General features: G+C 40.5%; 1 protein-coding gene across 1 annotated transcript in view; it reads right to left on the reverse strand.

Annotated features, from left to right (window-relative positions):
* DERA (deoxyribose-phosphate aldolase) overlaps positions 1-20,345 on the reverse strand; it is a gene marked incomplete at its 5' end in the record, with an annotated part of 88,807 nt that extends 68,462 nt beyond the window's left edge. Inside the window, 4 exon segments of the mRNA XM_014583771.2 lie at positions 12,404-12,538; positions 16,812-16,907; positions 18,718-18,865; positions 20,248-20,345. Of these exon segments, the coding sequence (XP_014439257.1) occupies positions 12,404-12,538; positions 16,812-16,907; positions 18,718-18,865; positions 20,248-20,345 (477 nt within the window).
* Between the last annotated feature and the right edge of the window lie 5,707 nt (positions 20,346-26,052).

Here is a 26,052-nt window from a genome sequence, read left to right on the forward strand (position 1 = left end):
CATTCTGAGAAATGTGTCACCAGGTAATTTCATCATTGTGAAAACATCGAGTGTATTTACACAAATATAGGTGGTATGGCCTGCTTCAATACACCTACGCTAGATGGTATCTCCTATAATAATCTTTAAAGCAAACATCGTTAGAGGGTGTGTGTGCTTGCTACAAAGAGACAAAGGAAGAGAGAAGGAGAGTTAGAAAGTTCCCCCTTTGGAAGATGTTCCCTTCTTCCTTTTGGGATTTTGGACACACACACACACACACACACACACACACATGCACGCACCCAGTGTGTTTTTCAAGCCACCAAGTCTGGGACTCAAACCACACAGTCAGCAAAGTGGGATCCAGCCACTTTAAACACCATGCCACCGCTGGCTTCCTAATGGTTATTATGGGACCACCATTGTACATAAGAGTTCATCATTGAATAAAACATCATTATGTAGTATATGAATGTACAAATATGTGTGTGTGTACACATATCTTTTTATGTCTATATGTGTGTGTATGTACATACACACATATATACACATACATACCTATGTTTTTCTCACACACACACAGAAAGGGAAAAAGAACGAAAGGGTAAGAATAAGCTAAGCAAGGTGAATGGAATAGAGCCGTGCAACTGGCGAATCAAGTGAGGACTAAACTGAAGTTTTGTGCACTTTTTTTTTTGAGAGGTTTTTCACTATAGGGTGCGTGCGCTCGCGAGACAGACAGAGAGAGACAGAGAGACAGAAAGCGAGAAATCACCCCCCCAGAGGGGATGGCCACGCCGCAATCCCTTCTCCTCCATTCTCCTCTCGGGATCTTGGGCACGCACGCACACGCGCCCGGTGTGGGTTTTAAGCCACCAGGTCTGGGACGCGAACCGGGGTCGACTACGTGGGAGTCCAGCGACATAGCCATTATGCTAACTGCTGGTTCCCAAGTTTTGTGCACTATTTTTGCAACTTCTCTATATGTTTAAAATGATCCAAAATGACAGTTAAAGAGATAAGTTTAAAACATTTGTCATAAATTGTCTAGCACCCAGGTATTTTTTTCTTATGGAGAGCTTTTGAGACTATCAACTACTCTATGGTTTTTTAAATCAAGTAAAAAATATTATATATATATTATTCTGTAACCTGCTTGTTCCCCAATACATCACATACAGTTTCCCAAGTTAATAAATATAGGTTTATAACATGATTTTGAATGAGAACAATTTTCTATCACATGGACATTTAAATATTATTCTGGGAAGACAGCAGGTGTGGTAGTGGTTAAGATGCTGGACTCCCACATGACTGACTGCAGTATGACTCCTGGACCCAGCAGCCTGAAAATCATGCCAGACATGTGCGCATGCATGCTTAAGGTACCAAGAGAGGAATGGAAGAGAAAGGACTGCGATGTGGTCACCAGCCTCCCAGGGAGTGATTTCTCACTTTCTCTCTCTCTGTCTCTCTGGCAAATGTATGCACTCTATAGCAAAAATCTCTCTAAATGGGGTCGGGGGGAGGGGGGAGGCAGCAAATGGCATAGTGGTTATGTTGCTAGATTCCCACATGGCCAACCATGGTTTGCGTCCTGACCTGGTGCTTTGAAAATCACACCGGACATGTGTGCATGCATGTCCAAAATCCTGGGAGGAAAATAGAGGAAAAGGGATCACGGCCCAGCCATCCTCCCATGGGGTGATTTCTTACTTTCCCTCTCACTGTCTCTGTCTCTCTTTCTCTCTCTCTCTGGTGAGCACACACACCCTAGGGCAAAAACCTCCTGTACAATTATCCAGGGCCCAATTGCTAAGTCACTGTGCTTCACAGGTGGGGACCACCTGGGAGGCCCAGGTTTGAGTCCTGGCCCAGGCTAAAGGCTAGGCGTAGTGGTGTGCACCTGTAACCTCAGCAACTTGGAGAGGCTGAGGCAGGAGGAGCATGAGCTTGAGAGGATGGCCTGGGCAACAGAGAAAGATCCTGTGATTGCCCACCCCTGCAGTCCCCCAGCTCGGAGGCTGGGGCAGGAGTAGTGCAGAAAGGTGAGACCCCATCTTTTAAAAAGAAAACATTAATCATTTTCCCATGATTGGATACTTAAGGTTTCCAATTTTTGCTATTATAAGTGATACTTCCATAAATGTTCTTACAGTAAAATCTTTGCTTACATCATGGCCTCATTCCCTAGAGCCTTGATGTGTTCTTCTGCTTACATATTGCTTATGTATTGTTCAGAGCTAAAATTTCAAGCATTGCAAAACTGAAAATCCCCCACTGAGGAAGAAAGGAAGGAAGGAAAAAGTATGAACAATTCTTGCCACATACCAGAAAAATAATCATTTGGAAGGCTATTACAAAAGACGACTGACAAATGAAAATGGGATTCCAATACCATGGCTGCAAATTAGTCAGAATAATGTAAAGTTTAACAAAACACATGCACCAGAGAAGTGGCTGGCACAGTGATGTCACATTAAAAACCCATTAATAAATGTTTTGACTTGTAATGAGGTTTTCAGGATGGTAAAAGTGGGTGTTCTCGAAACCCAGGATATATCACATTGCAGATGCTTAATCGATACAGTGGCAGCACCCGCAGAGGAATTGTCTCCTGTCTGTCCTCTCACAACCCTCCTACTACTGACACCCAGAGGAGAAGCGGAGGTCATAACCTGACCTCTGTCCATCAGTCCCAACTGAAAGTCTACCCAGGCTGGGTCAGGAGAGTGTTCAGGCATCAGAGGACTCTCTCTCACTAGAAAGGCCTGTGTGCGTGAGCGCACAGATCTGCAGCTAGCAGAGGGGGAGCAAAAGGAGTCAGAGTGCAGCTGTCTGGGGAGAGGGGTTGTTTGTTTTTATATTTGCTTATTATTATTGTTTTTTTAGAGAGAGAGAGAGATAAAGAGAGAGAAGGGGGCACCCTGACAGGGTCTTATCACACTGGTTCTTTCTCTCAGTCTCTCAGTCAGTCAGCAACGCCAGCACACACATGCCCAGCGTGTTCAGGCCAACCAGGGGTCTTCATATCCAAATCCAGGGCCTTCCTGTATGGCTGCAGCCCAACAGCCTGCACCACCCCGTGGCCAGCACCATGAAGGCTGAACGTGCATCTGGTCTGAACAGCATCTGAAACGGGTTGAAAATTGCAACACTGCAACACTGCCCCCACGTGCCAGCAGAAATGTGCATCTACACCATTCTCTGCTTCTCTATTTAAAATGATCTTCTTTCTCTGTAGGTTCCAACTGAAATTAGGAAAGTATATTCTTAATCTTGAAGCAACTGGCAAGTTGCTAAATTTTCTCGGGAAAAGAGCTTCTCTAGACATAGAAAACTATGTTAGTAAAGCTTTTGTGCATAGAATTATGATTTAAGTAAGAATTCAAGTATGTAAAGACTATGCTGCCTACCTAAAAGTCATAAAGTAGATTTTCTTTTATATCCCATGCTATTCAAAGGCACTTAAAATAATTGTTAACGAAGGTATCTAAGCAATTACTATTCGAGTACCAGAAAGATGTTCAACACTGCACAAGAATGGCCTGAAAATAACTCTTAAGATAATTATATGTACAGTAAAACACTTAATATAAAATTGTATAGCAACCTTTTAAACTAAAAAAGTCAAAGAATGTTCAAGAACACGCTTTCATCCACCAAAGCAACTAATTAATCTTGTAAAGCTAAAACAGAAATGAACTAAAACACCAGGTAATAAAATTACCTGCAAGAGATAAAACATACACGTTTTCGTCAATACTATTTGAAGTTTCGAAGAATCATAGCATAAAAGCCAAAACCATAAAAGCACATAGCTGCCGTAAGTATCTCCAACACTGCTCCGCTATTACATACCCTCCAGAGAGAAAAACGACAGATTACGGATTCTGTGATTCCTCCCGAAAAGGCACCTGCAGATTTAGAGATTGCTCTCCTAGTAAGATAGTATGATTAACGGCTCTCCAAAAGAAAGAGAAATAGCAATCTCCTCTCAGAGATGTTCTTTCTAACCTGTTTCTTGTGTGAAATAAGTAAAATGAAAACAAACAAACAAACAAAGATTATTGCCCAGATAGAAGAGTTTTAAGGATCCACTTCATATAAGAGAATGAATGATATTAGGGCTTTGGCCTTGATCATTCATTCTCTCACCCGGGAAACTCTTGATAGTCAAAATGGATAAGCTCCGCACACCAAGTTTAGAAAAGTAACTTGGGGAGAACAAGTGAAGAAGAGGAAAAGTGCATGGAGCTCTGGGTACAACAGCAAATTCTGCCAACTCCTACCTTGAACACACCATGCTGGGAAAATGTCAAACAGTCCCCACCACCTTTCAAGAGTTGTACGCTGGTGTTCCAGTGTGGAATGGGTCTTCCAGCACTAGTTATACAAGCTCTGGGTCCTGAGTTCAAGGAACTAATTCTTACACACTGCAGAAACTAATAGCATATCCATGTCCCTAGTAGATACATTAGGTTAGATTAGTGTTAGAAATGAACCCAGGAGGGGAACTAGCAGTTAGCGTAATGGCTATGTCGCTGGACTCCCACGTAGTCGACCGCGGTTCGTGTCCTGGACCCGGTGGCTTAAAACTCACGCCGGGCGCATGTGCGTGCGTGCCCAAGATCCTGAGAAGAGAATGGAGGAAAAGGGATTGCGGCATGACCATCCCCCTGGGGGGATGTCTCTCTCTGTCTATAGCGAAAATCTCTCCAAAAAAAAAAAAAAAAAGAAAGAAAGAAAAAGAAAAAGAAATGAACCCAGGAGAATTATTATTTTTTTTTAATTGCCAGACGGCACATGCACACACCAGAGAGAGAAAAGAGAGGGATGGAACAGGAACCACCAATGAGACTTGGTCATGTCACAATCGTTTTGTCAACACTTCTCCATCCCATCAGGGCTTGGATATACACGCACATGCACACTTGCCTAGAGTTTCAGGCTGCCACAGCTGGGATTTGAACTGTGGGCAGCCATGTGGGATCCTGTTCCCTCTTGGCTCTCTCTGTGTAGCGCTTAATTGCTTTGCTGTGGGGCCAGCCTAAGAGAGTTCATGCAACAGAGTTCATTTGAAAAGAAGTGAAAACAAAAACACTTCTGTATATTTACAAAGCATGAAATGCATTTTTTATAACTTGTTCGATAAGATTTATGAAATTTAATTTTTAAAACTTGCCCAATAAGATTTATTAAATGATAAACCACTTCTGGTGAATGCTTTCTTCAAAGAACTGTTTAAGAAATGCAATTTAACATGTCAACTTCAATATCACCATGAAGAAATACTGTATTACATGTACTGCTCATGGGAATAATGAAAGTATCTCATATATAACCATAGGTCATATAGCTCTAAAAGACTGTAAAAATCATTAAGTCCTATCCTTTCATTTGTAGTACATTTAAATGAAGGCGGTGAGGGCCAGCCCCATGGCCTACTGGTTAGGAGAGCCATATCCCACATGGCCAACTGTAACTAATCAAGTCCTGGCCCCGGAGACATGAAAAATACACTGGATGCTTGCATGCCCCAGATCCCAACAAGATGGAGAACTGGAGGAGAAGGGATCAAGGTGTGAACAACCACCATTGAGGGAATTCTTTTCCCTTTCTCTCTCTCCCTCTGTTCTCTCAGGTAAGCATGTACCCTCTGACAAAAAATAAATAACTAAATAAAAATAAAAGCAAAAAGAATAAATGCATGCAGAGAGAGCTGACATGACTGCCCAAGGCCTAAATGATCAAAATCCTAAGACTAAAACCCAAGTCTTTACAGTTCTACTTCATTCACCTAATACAGATGCTTATGCATTACCTCCCTTGACGGCATGCCACTATCAGAAGGAGGCGAGGAAGGAGGGGAGGGGAGAAAGTGAAATTGAAGTTTCATCTGGGTTATGCAACAGAATGATCATTTCCATACATTATCTCATTTCATTCCTATTATAATCCTGTGAATTAGGTCTTACTATCCCTATTTAACATAGAATGAACAGAAAGAAGAGAAGAACTTGTCCAAGAGAAAGTAGCTAGTAACAGGTAAAGTCAGGATTTCAAACAAGGTCTGTCTAATGTGAAGACTCTGCTCTCAACTAGCCCCAGTCCCTTGGTGCTACCCTCCCGTCTGACTCCACAGCGGATTCATTTTTTAGGGTAGGACTGGGTCAGACTGTGACACCAATGATGACTGGCCTATCTGGTGGGAGGGCCAGCTGGGTGCCCCTCTTAGCTGCTGTCTTCCTCACAGAAAACAGTCTCCCCAGAGAGAAGAGAACTCTCCTTTTCCCAAGCTTCCTGGCCAAACTCACCAGAGTAATGCTTTATTCACCCAGCCTCCTGTTCATAGCTAACGGCAGGTCAGGCTTAGTAAACAGGAGCATATGGAAAACACAGTGTGTACTAATTCATAAACATGTAAATGTGGCAATGCTTCAACTGCCCAACAGCAAGAACTACAAGTAAGTAAAAAGAAAAAAATTAATGACAATAAAACAAAAAGATGCTCCAAGTTAATACTTCTCAATAAGACATATTGAGTTGTGGGCGAGGAGGTGGGAGCGCGATAATGGAATGAAAATCCAACTAGAGCAATTTTCACAATCCAAGAGCATATTCTTCCCTCATATGCAACCTTCAACTTGATATTACATACCCGGGGCACGTGTGAGCTCTACTGACGTTAGGAGAGGGCCAGCATACACAACTTGAAAAGATTTCTCAGGCAATTCTATATACCAGCAACACATTCTACACCCTGTCCAGTTAACACTGTTGCCCCAAGTGATAAATATGATAAACAACTTCCAATGTCCACATGAAAAGGGCTGAGGGAAGCATGCCAGGCCTGGACGATGTGTTATAACGCGCTAGACATGACCTGACAATAAAAAGCTTAACAGCCACAGATCAGGCAAAAAGACAGGAACAAATAAAAAGATAGATAAATCAAAAAGTGCAACAGCCTAGACTGCTGGCTTTGAGACAAGTCATCTCAGAGATTTCAGTCTCCCTACAGAGTGCCACTGAAATATGACTTCATTATCACAAACAAAATAGTTCTGTAAAATCAAAATGAAACCAAATTGTGTTTAATAGAAATTGTTAATATAGTCAAGAAAATACAAAATTTTAAAATGATTTCTTCCCAAAATGGTTAGATTCTCTTATCGTGAATGTCTCCTTTTAGTGGGGAAAAGGAATATGAGTTTTGACCATACTCATGCTCTGGAACTCAGGAGAACGGGTCATCTTTTCACAGGGAATGTAAACTATATCACAGAGGGGATGGGGCAGGGGGAGAAGGGAGGTGGGGCTTGCAGAGATAAGAAGGAAAATCAGAAAAATCAGTCACCACAACCATAACAAGAGAGTTTCCAGAGGAAAAAATGTTCCACTGCTATTGTTAAAGTCAAATAAGAAATAAGAGTGGTTCCTGGATAGAGTAAAATGAGAGGCCATTAGTATCTTGGCTGGAACTTATCAAGACAAGCACATGAATATGACTCTTTAAAGAACACAAAGACACAAAGGGAAAAAAAGGGAGACTTAGCTGGAGATAAAGGGAAACGTTGGTATATGGGGTGGGGAAGTGTGTTTTTCAATAAATAAGAAAAGCTAAAGTATGGATGTCTAAATAATTTTTGGGAATGAACTAGTAGAGGCTGAAGACACAGGAAAAATATGGCCGATACATGGAGTAAGGTCCCTGAAAGTGCAGGAAGACCAAAGAGCCACAGCACAGTAGAGGGACTGGACTTAGAAGGAGGAAGGAAAGGAAAGCAGACCTGTCACATAGCTCTAGAAGAGGTTCTGTCTCAGGGTTTCTATTTTTTCTAGGAAGAACAAGAAGGCCATCTGCTCACAGTGAAGGAACCTTAAGGAGAGTAGAAGAGTTAGAAGAGATTTAAAAATTATTATGATTGGGACCAGCAGGTGGTATAATGGTTACATCAGGGGACTCCCATGTAGTCGACTGTAGGTCAAGTCCCAGACCTGGAGGCTTAACACTCACACCGAGTGCCTGTGCATGAGCACCCAAAATCCTGAGAGGAGAATGGAGGAGAAGGGATTTCAGCATGGCTATGCCCCTGGAGGGTGATTTCTCACCTTCTGCCTCTCTGTTTCTGTCTCTCCAGTGAGTGTACATGCCCTATAGCAAAAAGGTCTCTAAAAAACATTACTATGATTATTCTATTTCATGAGAATAAGAGAGAGATAAGTATCCTCAACATAGCCTCACACTGGAGTCTACCCCCAGTCTTTCTAGCCAGTCAAGATCCAGGGCAAATGCACAGGGCATGTACAGGTTGACCAGGAAACCAAACCTGTGACCATCCATATGGGTCCAGCATCACTTGAACAGCATGTTACTGCTACACCACCAGATCTGCCCTTTATTTTGTTTTACTAGATTGTCAGTAAAGTCATGACATATCTTTCTTGTTTTTCTATGCAAAAAATGCATCATGATTTTTCCAACAACCCAATAGTTATTATTAGCTTTTCTATTTATTTATTTCATGAGATAGAGGAGAGTCAGATTTTAAATAGTCACCAAGGAGAATGCAAGGGGAATAGGAGTCCCCCTCCAAACTTCCCTGTGATTTCATACCCGAAATTATGGACCCTAAGAAATGTGGTGACCAAGATTTATTCTGCATGGCCAGGTTTATAAAATGGGACTCTTTGTATCCTGGTTTTACAAGTATCCTACAAACCTCAGTGCACAGAGGAGAGGGACTGGGATTTGAAAATGTAATAGCCTGATAAACATTTCCATCAGCACATTCCAAGAAATTAATTTTAAGCCCATGTTTTAATAAACAGCTAATATTAAAACATGACACTGAAAATATATAATATGTAACCAAATTGAAAATCGAAATTAAAACAAAATACTACAGTGCAAAAGTCCTCAGTCATTGCAGGTTTCTATTTAGAATTAAATTTCTAGTATTAATGTTCCTTTTCAATTTGTTGTGGGTCAAGGGGTTATTAACACCATAAAAAAAAGAGTTAATAGAAAAGTACATCTAGGACAAAGATGTGTTATTATATTTTGCATGAATGCCTGTTATTGGAAATTATCAGTTCTTCAAAACAACCATTCCTAGTTCATTAAGGGATAGCCAATTACATCAAAACCCATCTCCTATTGTATTTTATTTTCCAATTAGTAGTATTCTAAAGACAAGAGCACAAGTCACAAAATAAACTATACTTCTGTATCTACTGCTGCTTAATAAAAGACATAAAGGACATATACGTTTTTATCCAACTAAAGCATAGAGAGTTTATTTCCAGATTTGTTTTTAATGTTATACTTAATTACTTTTTCCTACTCTAGCCTTAAATCTTAACTAAAATCTGTGACTACAGGCAGACAAGCAGAATTAGTATACAGAAACAGGGATATCTACTTAAAATAAGCCTTTTAAGAATGATTGCAAATAACTAAAACACACATCAACGATAAGAAAAGAAACACAAACAAAAAAAGATATTCATGAACCAACAAGAATTTAAACTTGGTTGGGACCAGCAGGTGGTGTGGTGGATAAGGCGCTGGACACTCCCACATGGCCAGCCATGATTCGAGTCCCAGACCTGGTGGCTTGCTTTCTCACTCCCCCTCACCCCACCCTGTGTTTCTCTCTGGTCAAATTAAAATGAATGGATGAATAAATAAAATTAAATAAATCATTTTTTTTAAAATAATTTAAACTTGGTAAGGATTAAAAATGATGGTGATTATTGACTGGAGGATGGGTGGTGAGGCAGTGAGAATGGGAATTCACAGGAATGTGGCTGACACTCCAAGCTTCACAGGCAGCCCATTTTGGGCCATGGGACCCTGTTCAGGCCAGCAAGAGATACAAACTAAGGTGCCGTGTGAGGCTCTCAGACGAGACAGCCTTTCTTCCCATTGCGTAGTAGACAAGTGTAAAGAGTGGAACTTCAGAAACCATCTTGAAGAATGGAGTGTGCCCTTGAATGTGACAGTAAAAGCCATACGCACCAGAGCAGGAAGATAAAAGCAGTCGAGGTCTCCAAGAACCTTGCAGGGCTGCAAATTTCTACCTCATGCAGTAATCCCTTCTCCTCCACTTCTCCACCCTATTGGGATGTGTGGGTACTCAGGAACACAAGCCTTATCTGGTTTTCCAAGCCACAATGCCAGGATTTAAACTATGTGGTTGGCCATGTGGGATCCAGCTCCCTTAACCACAGGACATGGGGCCTGCCCAATACTTGGGTGTTCAATCCACTGACTGGATCTTTGCTATTTCATAACCAAAAGCAATTCATAATTCAGAAACAATGTAACTGGATTTACAGATAGATAACGTTTCATAGGTAAATACGGTTAGTAGATGGATAGAAGGAGTCATGGGAAAATAATTTCAGATTAGGCAAGTCCAATAAGCAAGTTAAGGAAAATGCATTTTAAATAACCTTGTTTCCTATTTAAACTTGAAGAAAGGGTGAAGGTCACATGTGTGTATATATAAAGAGAAAAAAGGCTGGAAATGTATGTATTGCAGTATTATGAAGGGTTATTTCTAGGAGATGAGATTATGATGAACATCCATTTCTTTTATGACTATTGAAATTTTTGTTTTTAATAGTGAGTATAGGAGGGGCCAGCAGTGATATGGTGGTTAAAGGCGCTGGACTCCCACATGGCCGATCATGGTTTGTGTCCCAGACCTGGTAGTTGACTTTCTCTGCCCTCTCTCTCTTTCTCTATCTCTCTCTGATCAAACTGGAAAATAATAATAATAATAATAATAATAAATAAAGTTAAAATAATTATTTAAAAAAAGGGTGAGTATAGGGGCCTGTAGGTGGTGTAAGCAGTTAAGGTACTGGACTCCCACATAGCTGATTGTGATTTGAATCCCAGACCCAGTGGCTCGAATATCACACTGGTCACATGTCCATGTGTGCCCAAAATCCCAGGAGGAAAATGGAGAAGAGATTGTGGTATGGCTATCCACCCAGGGGATAATTTCTCACTTTCCCTCTCACTGTCTCTCTCTGGCAAGCAAATGTCTCCTATGGCAAAAACTTAAAAAAAAAAAAAAATAGTGAGTATATGTGCCAGCAGGTGGCATGGAGGTTAAGGCACTGGATCCTGCATGACCAACAGTGCAGTTCAAGTCCTGAACCTGGCGGCTTGGAAACCATGCCAGATAGACATGCCCAAAATTCCAAAAAAGGAATGGAAGAGAAGGAACGTGGCATAGCCATCTCCCATGGGGGATCATTTTTTTCTCTCTGTCTCTCTCTGGTGAGTACACATGCCCTATAACAAACTTAAAAAAATAAAGTGAGGATAATATAACTCTTCAGTTAGAATAAAATATTCTTTTTATTTGATATACACATGTCTGAAGAAGGAATGTATTAACCTGGCTTTAACTTGTCATTTCATTAAAAATTTTTCGTTTATCCACTTGTTACTATGACTTTTTTTAAAAGAATTATTTGATTTAACTTTTTTTAAATTTTATTTATTTATTTTAATTTGACCAGAGAGAGACAGAGTGAAAGAGGGAGGGAGAGGGAAAGCGAGAAAGCAAGCCACTAGGTCTGAGAATTGAACCATGGTCAACCATGTGGGAGTCTAGCGACCTTAACCACACGCCATGTTACCATAACTTGCTGAGAGAACTGCACTTGTTTCAGCTATCAGTTACCTCATCTTCAGTTTCCAAAACATATTTAAGACAGAGGTAAGGTCTATGTGATTATTTAATATCTAAGTATAAAAACAGTAACACTGAGTTGTCAGAGAAACCATGACGTTTTTTCTTTTTTTCTATGCAAAAATGCATCATAACTTTTCCAACAACCCAATATTACTGGGATAAGCAATGTTTTTTCGTAATCTGGCTTGATAGTAATTCATTCATTCATATGAAATAATGTTTATATGTGTATGAAGAACACAAGGAATAAAAACAAGACTTAGCAGACAAATTCATAAACACACATCTTCAAAGTTCACAAATGTTAACATAAAATATGGACGTTTCCTCCAACACATTAAAACAAACTTTGCATTAGAGACTTGCCTAAAATGATTTATGTACTGAATTTTAAAAAATAGTACAAGAAAGCATATTGGTAAAATAAAATTAAAAGTTTATGAATCTACTGCATGGGAATAACCATTCATCTGAGCATGCAGAGAGATCTAAAAGGTTGCCGTAGTCAGGCAACAGCCTAGACTTACGAGGGGCACCGGGAGGAGCAATCGTAGCCAGGTCTTCTTCTAACTTCCTTCTCTGATGGAGCAACTTGTAACCCAGAACAAAAACCTCCAAAACATGCTGCCTAGTACCAGGCCCCCACCATCTGACTCACCAGGGAAGAACTGAGTCTCGGGGCAAGGACATGTACCTACCTTCCCACTGGCCTGCCAGCACCAAGCTCCTGTTAATGACAACATCGATTTCCGTAGCTCCATCTTCCACAGCCAACCTAATCTCTTCTAATCGTGTTTTTAAATGAGTCTGTCCAGCTGGAAAACCAGTGGCCACTAGTAAAGATAAAGAAATGAAGAGAGAAAAAAAATTATTTTCAAATGGTTAGTATCTAAACAAAAAATTTCCAACACCCCTCCTCCCCCCCCCAAAAAAAAAAATCAGTGTTTATGATCTAGGTACAGTGGTACAAATGGTAGGGTGCTACTGAGAGAAGATGGGGTTACATGGGAGGCGTGGGTTCAGATCCTGGACCAACCTGAACAGGCCAGACATGGTATTATATGCCTGTAATCCTCACTAACTAGAAGGCCAGGACAGAGAGCCATAAGAGCAAGTCCTTGTCAAAATACTTCTCTCTCCTCTCACTCTTTTTTCTCTGCCTCCTCCTTCCATGCTTAAACAGGTACACACAAGTGCACATGCTCTCTGTCTCCCTCATTAAAAAAAAAAGCTAAATCTAAAAAGTTTTTAGGGCCCAGCTTTGGTGGTATAGGTGACAGAGTAGCACTATGCAATACTGAAGCCACATGGCAGGCCTAGGTTTGGAGCTCACGTCAAACTAAATGCGCCAGGTGTGCCCCCTCATGCCTGCTACCGTTGCTAGCTGGGAGGCTATGGGAAGGACTGTGGTAAGCCTTGTTGAGGGTGCCTGTATATATGTGTATCTCTCTTTATCACGAAGGAAAAAAAGAAAATTAAAAAAAAAAAAATCAGTGCCAGGACCAGCAGTTAGTGTAATGGCTATGTCGCTGGACTCCCATGTAGTCGACCGCGGTTCAAGTCCTGGACCTGGTGGCTTAAAACTCAGGCCAGGCATGTATGCATGCATGTCCAAGATCCCAAGAGGAGAATGGAGGAGAAGGGATTGCAGCGTGACCATCACCTCGAAGGGGTGATTTCTCATTTTCTGTCTCTGTGTCTCTCTCTGTCTGTCTGGCGAGCACACGCGCCCTGTAGCAAAAACCTCTCCAAAAAAACAAAATTAGTGCTTAGAGATCAAAGCACTAAGGGTACGTAAGAATATCATGCATATCCCAGAGTGAGAGTGAAGAAAAAAGGGACCATGGGAACCAGCAGTTAGTGTAATGGCTATGTCGCTGGACTCCCACGTAGTCGACCGCGGTTCGTGTCCCGGACCCGGTGGCTTAAAACTCACGCCGGGCGCGTGTGCGTGCGTGCCCAAGATCCCGAGAGGAGAATGGAGGAGAAGGGATTGCGGCGTGACCATCCCCCCTGGGGGGTGATTTCTCGCTTTCTGTCTCTATGTCTCTCTCTGTCTGTCTGGCGAGAGCACGCGCCCTACAGTGAAAATCTCTCCAAAAAAAAAAAAAAGAAAAAGAAAGAGAAAAAGGACCAGCAGATGGTGTAATGGTTACATCGCTGAACTCCCACATAGAGTTGACTGTGGTTTAAGTCCCAGACCTGGCGCCTTAAAACTCATGCTAGGCTTGAGTGCGTGCATGCCCAAAATTCCAAGAGGAAAATGGAGGAGAAGGGATCATGGTATGGCCATCCCCACTGGGAGGTGATTTCTTACTTTCTAGTTCGCTGGCAAACACATACGCCCTACAACATAAAACTCTCTCTCTAAAAAAAGAAAAAGAGAGTGCAGAAATAGAATGTTATCTCATATTGCATCAGTGTTAGACAAATATTAAAATTATATCCTTTTGAAGAGCTGAAATCACAGAGATGTTTGTGAGGGAACATTAAGTAGCCAACAATTCAAAAAATATGTCATTAATATTACCACAGTGATATCACAAAAGAGTAGCTGCAGGGGTCAGCAGGTGGCATGGTGGTTTAGGAGCTGGACTCCCATATGGCTGACCATGGTTCAAGTTCCAGACCTGGCAGCTTGCTTTCTCACTTTCTCTCACTCTTTTTCTCTCTCTCGGGGGAGCATATCTGCCCTGTAGCAAATTAAAAATAATGATACTATGGGACCAGCAGTTGGCATAATGGCTATGTCGTTGGACTTGCACGTAGTCGACCGCAGTTTGAGTCTGGTGCCCAGTGGCTTAAACTCACACCAGGAGTGTGTGCGTGCATGCCCAAGATCTCGAGGGGAGAATGGAAGAGAAGAGATTGTGGTGTGGCCATCTCCCCTCGGGAGTGATTTCTCACTGTCTCTCTGTCTCTTTCTGTTTTCTGGCGAGCACATGCGCCCTATAGCAAAAACTTCTCCCCCCTAAAAAATAAACAAAATAATGATAATAAATAAAATAAAATAAATACCTCCTAAAAAACACAAAGAGTCGTTGCAGGCCTGTTTGGATATAAACAGTGGTTAATTCTGATCCTACTCTTGATCAAGTTGCCTATCTTGATATATTCATTTACTCTTGATTTACTCTTTTACAAACCTTTTCAGCTGTGGTAACCAGATTGAAATTCAGGTTCTTCCAACCCTCTATCTTGAAACCAACAGCCAGGCAGATTAGAATAAAGGAAAGAGCATGCAGGAGGGAACAGTACCTAATTTAGTCCACAAAACTGGGGCAGAGGTACAGCTGGGAAGAGGAAGGCCAGGCACAAATAAGAGGAAAATGAAAATACAACTACTGTTTAGAAAAAGTACATTTTTACATGCACATCATTCATTCTATCCTTGTTTCTACAGAGAACCCACTGTGTCTCTTCGATGCTATTAAATTCCTTGGGCCTGGGGGCTGGCAGGTGGTGTGGTGGTAAAGGGTGCTGGACTCCCACATGGCCGACTACGGTACGAATCCTAGACCTGGTGTCTTGCTTTCTCACTTTCCCTCTCTGTCTGACTCTGTCTCTCTCCTCTCTGGTTAAATTAAAAATAAATAAATAAAGTTTAATAAATTAATTCTTTAAAAAAAAAAATTCCCTGGGTCTGCTACCTTAGAGTAAAACCTATTTCCCTGTCGTATAAAGGGGGAAAAAAGAACCAACTAGGCTGATGAAAAATTAAGGTGTTTGAAGGTGGAAATGCCAAACACATTGGGAATTCTCACAAATTGGCTATATATATAAATACAGGATGCCAGGCTTCTGCAGATGTATCCCTAATAAAATAATTAATGATCTTCATAGGCTCATTTTTTTTTTAAAGGATCATGACACTTTTGTTTGATTTTGCTACAGGGTGCATGTGCTTGCTGGAGAGAGAGAAATTTCCCCCTAGGGGGATTGGCCACACCATAATCCCTTCTCCTTTTGAGATTCTGGGCATACATGCACATGAACAGGGTATGTTTTTCAAGCCATAGGCCTGGGACTCAAACCATGCAGGTGGCCACGTGGGATCCAGCTGCCTTAACCACCATACCCCTGCGTGATACTTTTCTCACTTCTTTTAAAATTGTAAACTAACCAGGCAGCCATACTTATATATATAAACACATATTTACTAAACTGAAGTTTTTAAGACTTCTCTCCCTCATACCAAGTCCTACTAAATCTAAAATCAGTACCTTCTGAATGTACCCTTTATCCTTGAGGGTTTGGTATGGCTCTCATCATCTGCCACATAGACTATAATTGGTCTTAATGCCATTTCTAATTTTCCCATTCCCAGCAGGTAACTTAATGCACTATGAAGCTGGAATGCCATGCCTCTGCTTTAAGCCTTTCAGTACCCTCCCCATCATCAGAATAAAGCCAAATGCCTTGCCATGGCATGGACTCCCTGGTGATCTGGCCCTGCCCTACTCCTCCAGCTTCAATCACATAGCTCCCTTTTTGTCCTATCTTTGGCTCCAATAACTGCCTCTCAGCTCCTTGCACAAGCTCCTGCGCCTTTGCACATGCTAGTTCCTCTGTCTAACAATGCCATTCCTTGCCTTCCTGGCACTGTAAACTCCTCCTCAAAGATCTGATGCAGTTATTGTCTCCGCTATGAAGCATTCCCTTACTCTCTGAGTGTCACCATTCTTTGCAGAATGAATTATTCTGTGCTCAGTTACAAGTGTACCTTCTGCATTCTACATAGCTTTATTACTGTATTTACATATATAATGGAATGCATATGTGTGTGTGTGTGTGTGTGTGTGTATCCACATGTATATATGTCATATATCATGTGTTATTATTATTTTTTTAACCTATCTCTCCTGAACAACTGAGTTTCCTTAAGGAGAGAAACACAGGTCTCTAGGGAATTAAGAGACTGTCTGCTACTTACTAAGTCATTAATAAATACTGAAGTGATGAATAAATACAACTAATTAGATCTATGAAGTTAATTTCAATCACAGTATAAAATTCTATATAATACTTCATGGTACCTCATGGTGTCTGAGTTAAAGAAATGGATACATATTCAAAAATAACAACAAAAACCATAACTAATTTTACCTGATGCCACAGGGATATTACAGCCTGCAGCCTTCAATGCTTTTACAGCATCACATACTCGGGCTGGGTAAACACAAACAGCAGCTGTAGTAATGCCTGTGAAGAAAGACATCAAAACAGCCTACTTTATATGAAGTTCAACTCACACAATATGCTTTTAATTATTATTTATACTACAACATTGGCAGAAATCAATATGAGAGGAAAAAAAATCATTTCCTCATGATGCTGCAACAAATTAAAAGGTTTTACTTTCAGGGCCAGCAGTTGGCATAGTGGCGATGTTGCTGAACTCCCATGTGGTCGACCGTGGTTCAAGTCCCTGACCTGGGAGCTGGCTTTCTCACTTTCCCTTTCTCTCTCTCTGTCTCTCTCTGTGTGTCTGACAAGCACCCACACCTTATAGCAAAAACCTCTCAAAAAAAAAAATGGCTTTACTTTCTACATTCCCTTCTAGTCCTGAAAAACATGAATCATTTTCTTTTTCTTTTTTTAAAAGAATTATTTAATTCTTTAATTAATTAATTTATTTTTTAACTTGACCAGTGAGAGACAGAAAGTGAGCTGGCAGGTCTGGCACTCTAACCACACTCAGCTCTCTGGGAGTCCAACACCCTAACCACCACGCCCCCTGCTGGCCCTGTGGATAATTTTCTTACATTATTAGTCATAGAAAACGGTTCTGAAACACTATTCTTTGAAGTTCAAAGAGCATTTTATTTTAACTCCTAAATATCAATAGTAAACTGGTGGTCAAGAGAATGAAAATATTTTACTTCATGCAGACAACAAAATGCAGGCTCATTCATACAGCATCCAAACAGGACAGATGAAGACAAGTAGAAATGAAATTTACAGGCTGCTAGAGCAAAATGACATTTAGTTATTCCTACTCTCTGCTTTGCAGTAAATACTAAAATCTGAACCTGAAGCCTTTGTTTTAAGGAATAAGCTCTTAAATTAAGAAAATATAATAATAAAGAGGCCACTGTAAAAGAAAGCATAATTATAGGACCCTCATTCAAAGTTACACTAAGTGCTATAAATAAAGGTGGTGTTGTTATTGTCCAGTCAAAAGAACCATAGCAAATACTTTTCAAAACTATATAGCTGTTTAAGTCTATAAGTTATTTATAAATTATTGGGGGTAAAATATCTGCATTGGGCCAGTTTGTCATCTCTAGTAGTACTCCTGACAGACACTCAGGAGCCATGAAACATCCTTCCAAGGAAAGGAAATTTGGCTCTAAAACCAGTCCAGTACTAGTAACAAAACATGGTGACTGGGAGATACCACTTAGACTTCCAGGTCTCGATTTTAGCATGTCAAAAGTAAGAAGCTCAACCCTCAAAGGTCTCCATTTCTAAAATGGTAAGGTTCTCAACTTTACAAAGTCTCTTCTTTCATGTATACTAAAGAAGTGAATATGACTTTTTTCAAAAGACCTAACCTACTATACGAGCATGCAATATTTCCCATTTGCATTTTTATTCTCCAAAGTTTTTCATTTACTCACAGAAAATACTTAATGCATGAGATATGATTATTAAGTAATGAGACTGGCTTTTTCACATGTGGCTAGGGAATCAGAATCAGTATTTTAGAGTTACTAGATAGAAAATTTCCAAAGCAAAAGAATTGAAAGAAAATATAAAGGAACTCTCTTCTAGCAACTTTTATCTATGGATGGAAAGAAGTGACCTAAAAACAAGACTTCGAGTCTCTTCCTGCTGTTTTTCAGGCAAGAATCTCAATTATTTGTCTATGTATATAAGACCAGTTTCTAGCAGGGATTTTATCACTGCTATCATTTTAGCAGCTGAATCTCCTCTGAAGTTCTCTTAGGTTTACTAATTTGTATTGCAAACAGGTAAACACTAGCTGGATCATACATAATAACATTACCTTTATCATGCATATCTAAGGCTTTTAAGAGATCTTCTCGGATTGGATATTTGGCTTTATAGCAAAGTCTTTGGATGTTGGAAGATGTATCATCACCTGAAAGTGTAGTAAGATCTATAAATGTAACCGCTTTCAGGAGCCAAGCAGCCTAGATTAAAGAAAAGTGAAAACAGGGAAAATTTTAGAATAAATGAATGAATCTCCTGCTCAGTTAGTTCAGAATCATTAGACAAATATGGATGCCGCTATCTAATCAGTACACTATTCCAGGGCAGATTCTGATAAAGAATATACATATTTCCCAGGAGTGACTAACAAAATGAACGTTGCCCAAGATAAAGTAAAAGGTGGGAAGAATGGCCTTACATTTTTTTTTTCACCCAGAGATACCCCATAAGGAACCCCCCCTTAATGGTCTCCCTACTTCTGAATTTATCTCATCCATTAAAAGCCCATCATAGCTACCCTGATGTAAGAAGATTAAGGAAGAAGAAGGTTTCTATCTACATTGTACCTCTAGTACTCTTGGGATCTGGGATTAGATATTATAAAAAGAAGTTTCTAGGAGCCAAACAATAGTACAGCAAAGCAGAGCTCTACAAAGCTAACCCACATGGGAAGGTTCTGGGTTCACATCTAGAGACTTCCCTAAATATGCTGGGCATACAGGTGCCCATAATCCAGAGTTGGCTAAATCTAGGGGTGGATCATGGTAGCAAGAGCCTGATGGAGGTGCTATTTCTCTCACTCTCCCATTCTTGGAAGAAAAAGAAATACATTTTTTTAAAAAAATCCCTAAGTTCCTTTATAGCTTTTCCAATTTAATACAATTCTACTTTTCAAACAATATTCATATTTCACAACCCATTCTGATGAATTTCCTTTCATCTTTTCAATCAGAATATTTCCAAACATGAGCAAAATGTGAAATGTCACTCTAAAGGATTCAATCGCAATATTCTGCCTCACTTCTGAAAAGAACTTTGAATTCCTTTTAGACCTGCATAGCACGTCTTTGGTTAGTACACACTGAAGAATATGCTGACCACAGGTTCTCTACAAAACATCATTTTTAGAATTTTGAAAAATGATTTATGAAAAGTAATGGTAAGGTAAACATGATGATCAAAGAAGGTCAACACTTTTACCTAAGGGCCTCAACAGTGGACACACCAGGTATAGATGTTATGGTTTAAAAATTAAAATAGAAGACAACCAAAGAAGGCATGTCTAAGAAACTGAATAAATGTGTTGAGAAAATATGCCATTTAATTCGCTCATGAATAAAGATGCCTCAAATTCATTTGCGGTTTTGCCACTCAAGAGTGATAAGATTTTTAACTTGTTTGGATAAATGTGTTATCTTTCTCCAACCCATCATCATCATATATGAATTATTAAAATAAGTCATGGACAGCTGCAATCTTTTAAGTGTAGATGCATCTTGAGCGAAATTCAATATTGTGGCCTTGAGGGAAGAGACCATGCATTGTAAAATACAGGGACGGAATGCTCAAGAAGAACCCTTACTTGCCATTCCTTTTTCACGGATCTGCGAGCCTGGATCTGTTCTGCGTGCCTTAGAACTGCTGGTTGATTCACTTGTATTTTGGAGATCCAACTAAGGTCTAAAGGGGAAAGAACAATACTTTTTGAAACAAAGGTTTTATTAAACAGAGCCATCTATTTTTACATGGTCTTTGAAAGGGTACATTTATCACGGCCATCAACACTCTTGTAAAGCTTCTGCCTCTCTTGCACACAACTACAGATAAATATCCTTGCGGAAGGAAGCCCAGTCACCTATTACATGTTCTGCAGTACAGGGTTCATGTAAAATCAAGTAGATTTGGAACCAGAAGAACCTGTATTGATTCATTACATAGACAAGTTTACAATGGGGGGGGGGTGTGTGGAATGTGTTACCTATGTCACGTGACTCACTTCTGACAGCAAAGACTTATTTGTGAGTGTCTAGTCCAGGAAAGCAAATGATTAATAAATGCTTAAGTGAATTAATGTTGAGGTTTAAAGGAATCCTTGATCACTGCCCCTTACTGACAAGATTAATATCTACCAGATGCTGATATGATTCAGCCCATCCTTTCTTCCAAGGAGAATTTTTCAAAATGTACTAGAAATCATAACATTGAAATAACAGAAGATAGAAAAAAGGAAAGAAAAACAAGTGATTCAAAGTTCCAGGAAACATCTGTGTTGCTTCTGTTCTGTTCTCACCTTCCTTGATTCACCATCTCTTTTCTTCCACTTGACTGCAATTTTCATGTTAAGACCCAGCCTAAATGTTAGCTTTTTGTGAAAATACTGTCCAACCCCCCACCTCCTCAGGGAAGGAGCTAACATTTGGATGTAACCTGTACTACGTCAAGAAATTACGGTGAAATTGTTTCTTTTATTTCCTACGTGGCGACCCATGACCTTATTGATCTTCACACATTCAACCCCACACATGTACCATGTCTGGTACACATGTACAACTTACCCACTGAGACTCTATTACATAGGTGGCCGCACAGTAAAATGCGCATGTACCCATTTACCTTCTGTAACTAATGTTATTTCTACATCCCTCTAGCAACTCCGTGCTTTCGAAGGTTCGTCTTCTTGTAAGAGCCTTAAAATACTATGGGAAGGCAGACCCAGTGGTGCATACTTGTAATTCCAGGTACTCAAGCGGCTGAGGCAGGAGGATTGTGAGTTTAAGGCTAGTCGAGGCTACACGGTAAGACCCTATCTCTTAATGACAACTACAAAAAAACCTACTATTGAGAGAAAGGCTATTCATTAGGGACTATGTCCCAATTATGTAACTATAATGTGATTAGGAAAACTGCCAATAGCATATTGTACTGTGTAACAACACAAATAATACAATAAATTAGTTACATCTACCACAAAGATAAGACTACCAAAAACCAATGCTTACAAAAAGAGGGAAAAAAATCATCTCACTCCCATTTCCATTTGATTCTTAAAGTATCAACATTAATAGAAACCCTCACTTGGAATTTGAGTGATTAATAATGACATTCTTATTAAATATCACTGAAGAAAAAAACAGAATTGGGTGCTTTCTTTTTGTCTAATTAAATTATTTTGTTAGCTGAGATCATTTAACAAAACAGATTTTTAACATTTTAATCCATCTGCTCCTGCTCCTCAAACACGGTATGCTTTCCTGCTTACTTTCTGAGCCAACTTCACAGAGAAATGGGCACCTGAGGTCAGGCAGATGCAATCTGCCTCTTCTTTCCTACCCAAAGACTGACCTGGTTTGGGTCGGACATTAGACTCATTCCAATTTATCTGAGACATAAAAACCTCCCTCTGCCTGAATGCAGGGGAAGTCATTTTATTTTCATTGCCATAGGACATGTACACTCCCGAGAGAGAGAGAGAGAGAGAGAGAGAGGAAGAGGAAGCAAGCAATGGGGCACACTGTGATCCCTTCTCTATTTCTTCCCCCTGTTGGGATTTTGGACACTGATGCACATCTGCCCAGAGTGTTTTCTCAAGCTGCCAGGGCAGGATTCAAACGACATTCAGCCTTGTGGGATCCAGGTCCCTTATCCACCCTGCTATGTAGTCAGCGTCCCCCCCCACACACACACTCCCACCGATTAATCATGATGAGGTTAATGGTGAAAACTATTTCAGGCAGAGAGAAAACTATGAAGCTAAGAGTTGTGTGAACTACAAGGCTCACAGCCAAGTAACTGGTGGAAGCTGTCAAAACGAGGTAAGCATCTCACTCAGCGGGGCAAGGCTTGGAGGGGCTGTCCTTTACAGTCATGCTACACCCCTCTGAGGCTTTCTTCCCTATTCCCCACTCCTACTACAGCCAATGCTGGAAGCAGTTGTGCTGGAGAGAGCTGTAGGCAAACGCAGGATTCTTCTCCACCTGGTCCCCTCCTTCTCTTGTTCTCTGTCCCTCTAGCCCTATGTACAGCCTTCCTAAGCTACCAAAGTTCCCTAACGCCATGTCATATTCTGTGCCCTGCTTGTCCCTCCCACCCAGAATGCCTTCCTCACCTCGCCTGGATGGTGAAGTCCTAGTCATCTTTAAGACTCAATTCAATGTCACCTTCTCTGTGTGCTTTCCCTGAACCTCATCGGATATTTATTTGCTTTTTTATGCTTCCTCGCAATTTTACAGTCTATCTTTAGTAGAGTTCCCTTCGCTCAGAATGGCACTGATGTGTCTAAATGTTTATATCCCCAACAGATTTTTTTTGCCATAGGGAGGGCACCCCCAACAGATTTTTTTAACTCCAAGCAAAGTTCTTGACACATGGGTGGCATTCCATAAATAAGTTGAATGGTTCCCCAAAAAACTACTAGTGACCTAATTTTGAATAATGTCTTTCTTCACTGTTTCTGATTAGAAAGAACTTTAGGTTGTCTATAAGAGATGGGATTAAAGTAGGAATGAGATGCTTGGGCACATCCATATTAAAAACTATTTTTCTTTCTTTTTTAGTTTTTAATAATTATTTATTTATTTAATTCAATTTGGTTTTTGTTTTTAAATGTGACCAGAGATAGACAGATAGAGAAAGTGAAAGCACAAAAGCAGGCTCTAGGCCCAGGATTCAAACTGCAGTTGGCTATGTGGGAGTCCAGAGCCTTAACCACCATGTCACCTATTGCCCATTAAAAACTATTTTTTAAAATAACTATTTATTTAATTTTATTCATTCATTTATTTTAATTTAACCAGAGAGAAACAGAGAGAGAGAGAAAGAAAGTGAGAATGCAAGCCACCAGGCCCAGGACTCGAACCGTGGTCAGCCATGTGGGAGTATTCAGCACCTTAAACACCATGCCACCTGCTGGTCCCTTAAATACTATTTTTTTAAAAAATCTTCTAGAAGACACTTGTGCTCACCAGTAAGAGACAGACAGAGACAGACGGGGAGAGAGAGAAAGCACACCCCATGGGGAATAGTCACACCACAATCACATCTCCTCCATCAGAATTTGGGGCACACACCCTCTCATATGTTCTTGGCATGTTTTTCAAGCCACCAGTTCTGAGACTCAAATCACATGGTCAGCCATGTGGGATCCAGCTCTCTTAACCACTGAGCCAATGGTTGGCCCAAGACTGATTATTTTTTTTTTGGAGAGGTTTTTGCTATAGGGCGCGTGTGCTCGCCAGAAAGACAGAGGGAGACAGAGAGACAGAAAGCGGGAAATCACCCCCCAGGGGATGGCCATGCCGCAATCCCTTTTCCTCTGTTCTCCTCTCGGGATCTTGGGCACACATGCACACATGCCCAGAGAGATTTTAAGCCACCAGGTCCAGGACTCTAACCGCGGTCGACTACATGGGAGTTCAGCGACATAGCCATTACGCCAACTGCTGGTCCCAAGACTGATTTTTTAATACAGTTCCCATCAATGGTTAGAGCCTACAAGCCTGCTCTCACACTTCTCCAATACCACTTGCCAGAGGTCCCTGCACACCACCTACAGGGAAGTATAACAGGATTACTTCTCTCACAATGTCGGCCTCAACTGCGAAGAATATCATTAGTGGTCATAAAATTACCCAGCCTAGTATTTAATCCAGGCATTGAATTTGCTTCTGTGACCTCCCGTGACAATGAATTATCTAAGTGACTATCTCATTTTATTAGCACTTAATTTGCTACTCTTTAATTTCATCAAATAACCCTTGTTCTCATATTATGTGGTCTGAGGAAAAGAAAGGGCTGATTGGCCTTTGTTATGTCCTTCATAATTTTTAATATTTTATTCAAGTACCCTTTAGCGGCTCCTTTCCAGGAGAAGTGATTCTAATGCACACAATCTCATCAGGACCATAGGATCTTCTTAGCAGGCCAGGCGGGGTTTCAAGTACACATGCCTTTGGGGAGAATAGACATGAAACCAGAACTGGAAGGCAATAATACTGTTTTTTTAAAAACTTTCCAATGAAGGAAATCCCACTGTATCTTTTAGTATGCCATTTTGGGGGCTTTCAGGCCCTTCTGTTAGTTATAAATTTGTTCTCGAATACCCTTCACACAATTTATTATTTTTCCTGTTAAACCTCAATGGAGACAAAAATCATTTTCCCCACAAATCTGCTTTCTTGCCTTTCCATCACTTCTGTTTGTGTGTCTATGGATTTTCTTCTATTCTTTACAATATTCCTAAGAAATGTAACACCAAATAATAACACTAGGAAATGAGGTGTATTTTGTATTTCGATTTTACCTTTGTACCTTACAGGCAAAAATAAATCATGATACTTTACTGGAGAATTTTCCCCCCCAAAAAATTGGGGATAAGTGATATTAAATTTCAAGTATTTTCTCTTAATTCTTTATGGACTTTTTTTTTTTTTTAATGGTTTTTGCCATAGGCCATATGAGCTCACTGGAGAAAGAGAGAGAAAGAGAAAAAGAGTGAGAGAGTGAGAGAGTGCAAATATGAGAAATAACACCCTCGCCCCCAGGGGAATGCCCATACCACCATCTCCTTTTCTCCCTTTACCTATCAGGATTTTGGGCATACACACACATGCATAGCATAATTTTTAAGCCACCAGGCCCAGGACTTGAACTTTAATCAGCCATGTGGGAGTCCAATGCCTTAACCACCATGCCACCTGCTGACCACTCTTTCTGGGTTTTTATGTCTAACTTTACCACCCAAATTTGTTCCCTAGTGTTATCTCTGAACAGTCATTTCATGATATGCATGTATAATATATATTTTAATACTAGAGTATATTATGAGTACCCTTCTTCCTATAGTCATTTAACTGTCAATTATTTCTGTCTTTTTCACTTCCAGCTTTTAAGGAATTAACCACACCCTTCCATATGTGGAAGCGCACAGCACAGAAATGTCTGCTAAGCGTTTATGCTCCTTCGTCCGTGGCAAGTTTATTAGATATTGCAACATCACTTGATCATGACTAGTCTTTCAACCTTAGCTTTGAAAAGTTAAGGTTTGCTAAAAATAAAGATTGTTGGATGCCCATATATACCTAATCCAGCCAGGCTCAAAAGACATTCAATTAATAGAAATGAGGAAACTAAGTCATCCCAGTTCCTAACCTAAGAAGATGGAAACAGACTAACTATCCTGAGAGCTCCATCCTTCCCTACAGGTGGGGTCTACAATTTGTCTTCTCAAAGTCTAGCATCCAACAAATCTTGTGTGAGCCCTCTAGGGCAGCCATGTTCCCACTGGGTATCAGCTGACTCTCCCTACATTTTACTGGTTAAGTCTAGTCTGTAGAACTCAAACAGATGTTTAGAAATGAAAACACCAGCCCTGTCAACACAGGTCATCACA

This window comes from Tupaia chinensis, unplaced genomic scaffold (assembly GCF_000334495.1).
Source record: "Tupaia chinensis unplaced genomic scaffold, TupChi_1.0 Scaffold144702_1, whole genome shotgun sequence".
NCBI classification, from domain to species: domain Eukaryota; kingdom Metazoa; phylum Chordata; class Mammalia; order Scandentia; family Tupaiidae; genus Tupaia; species Tupaia belangeri.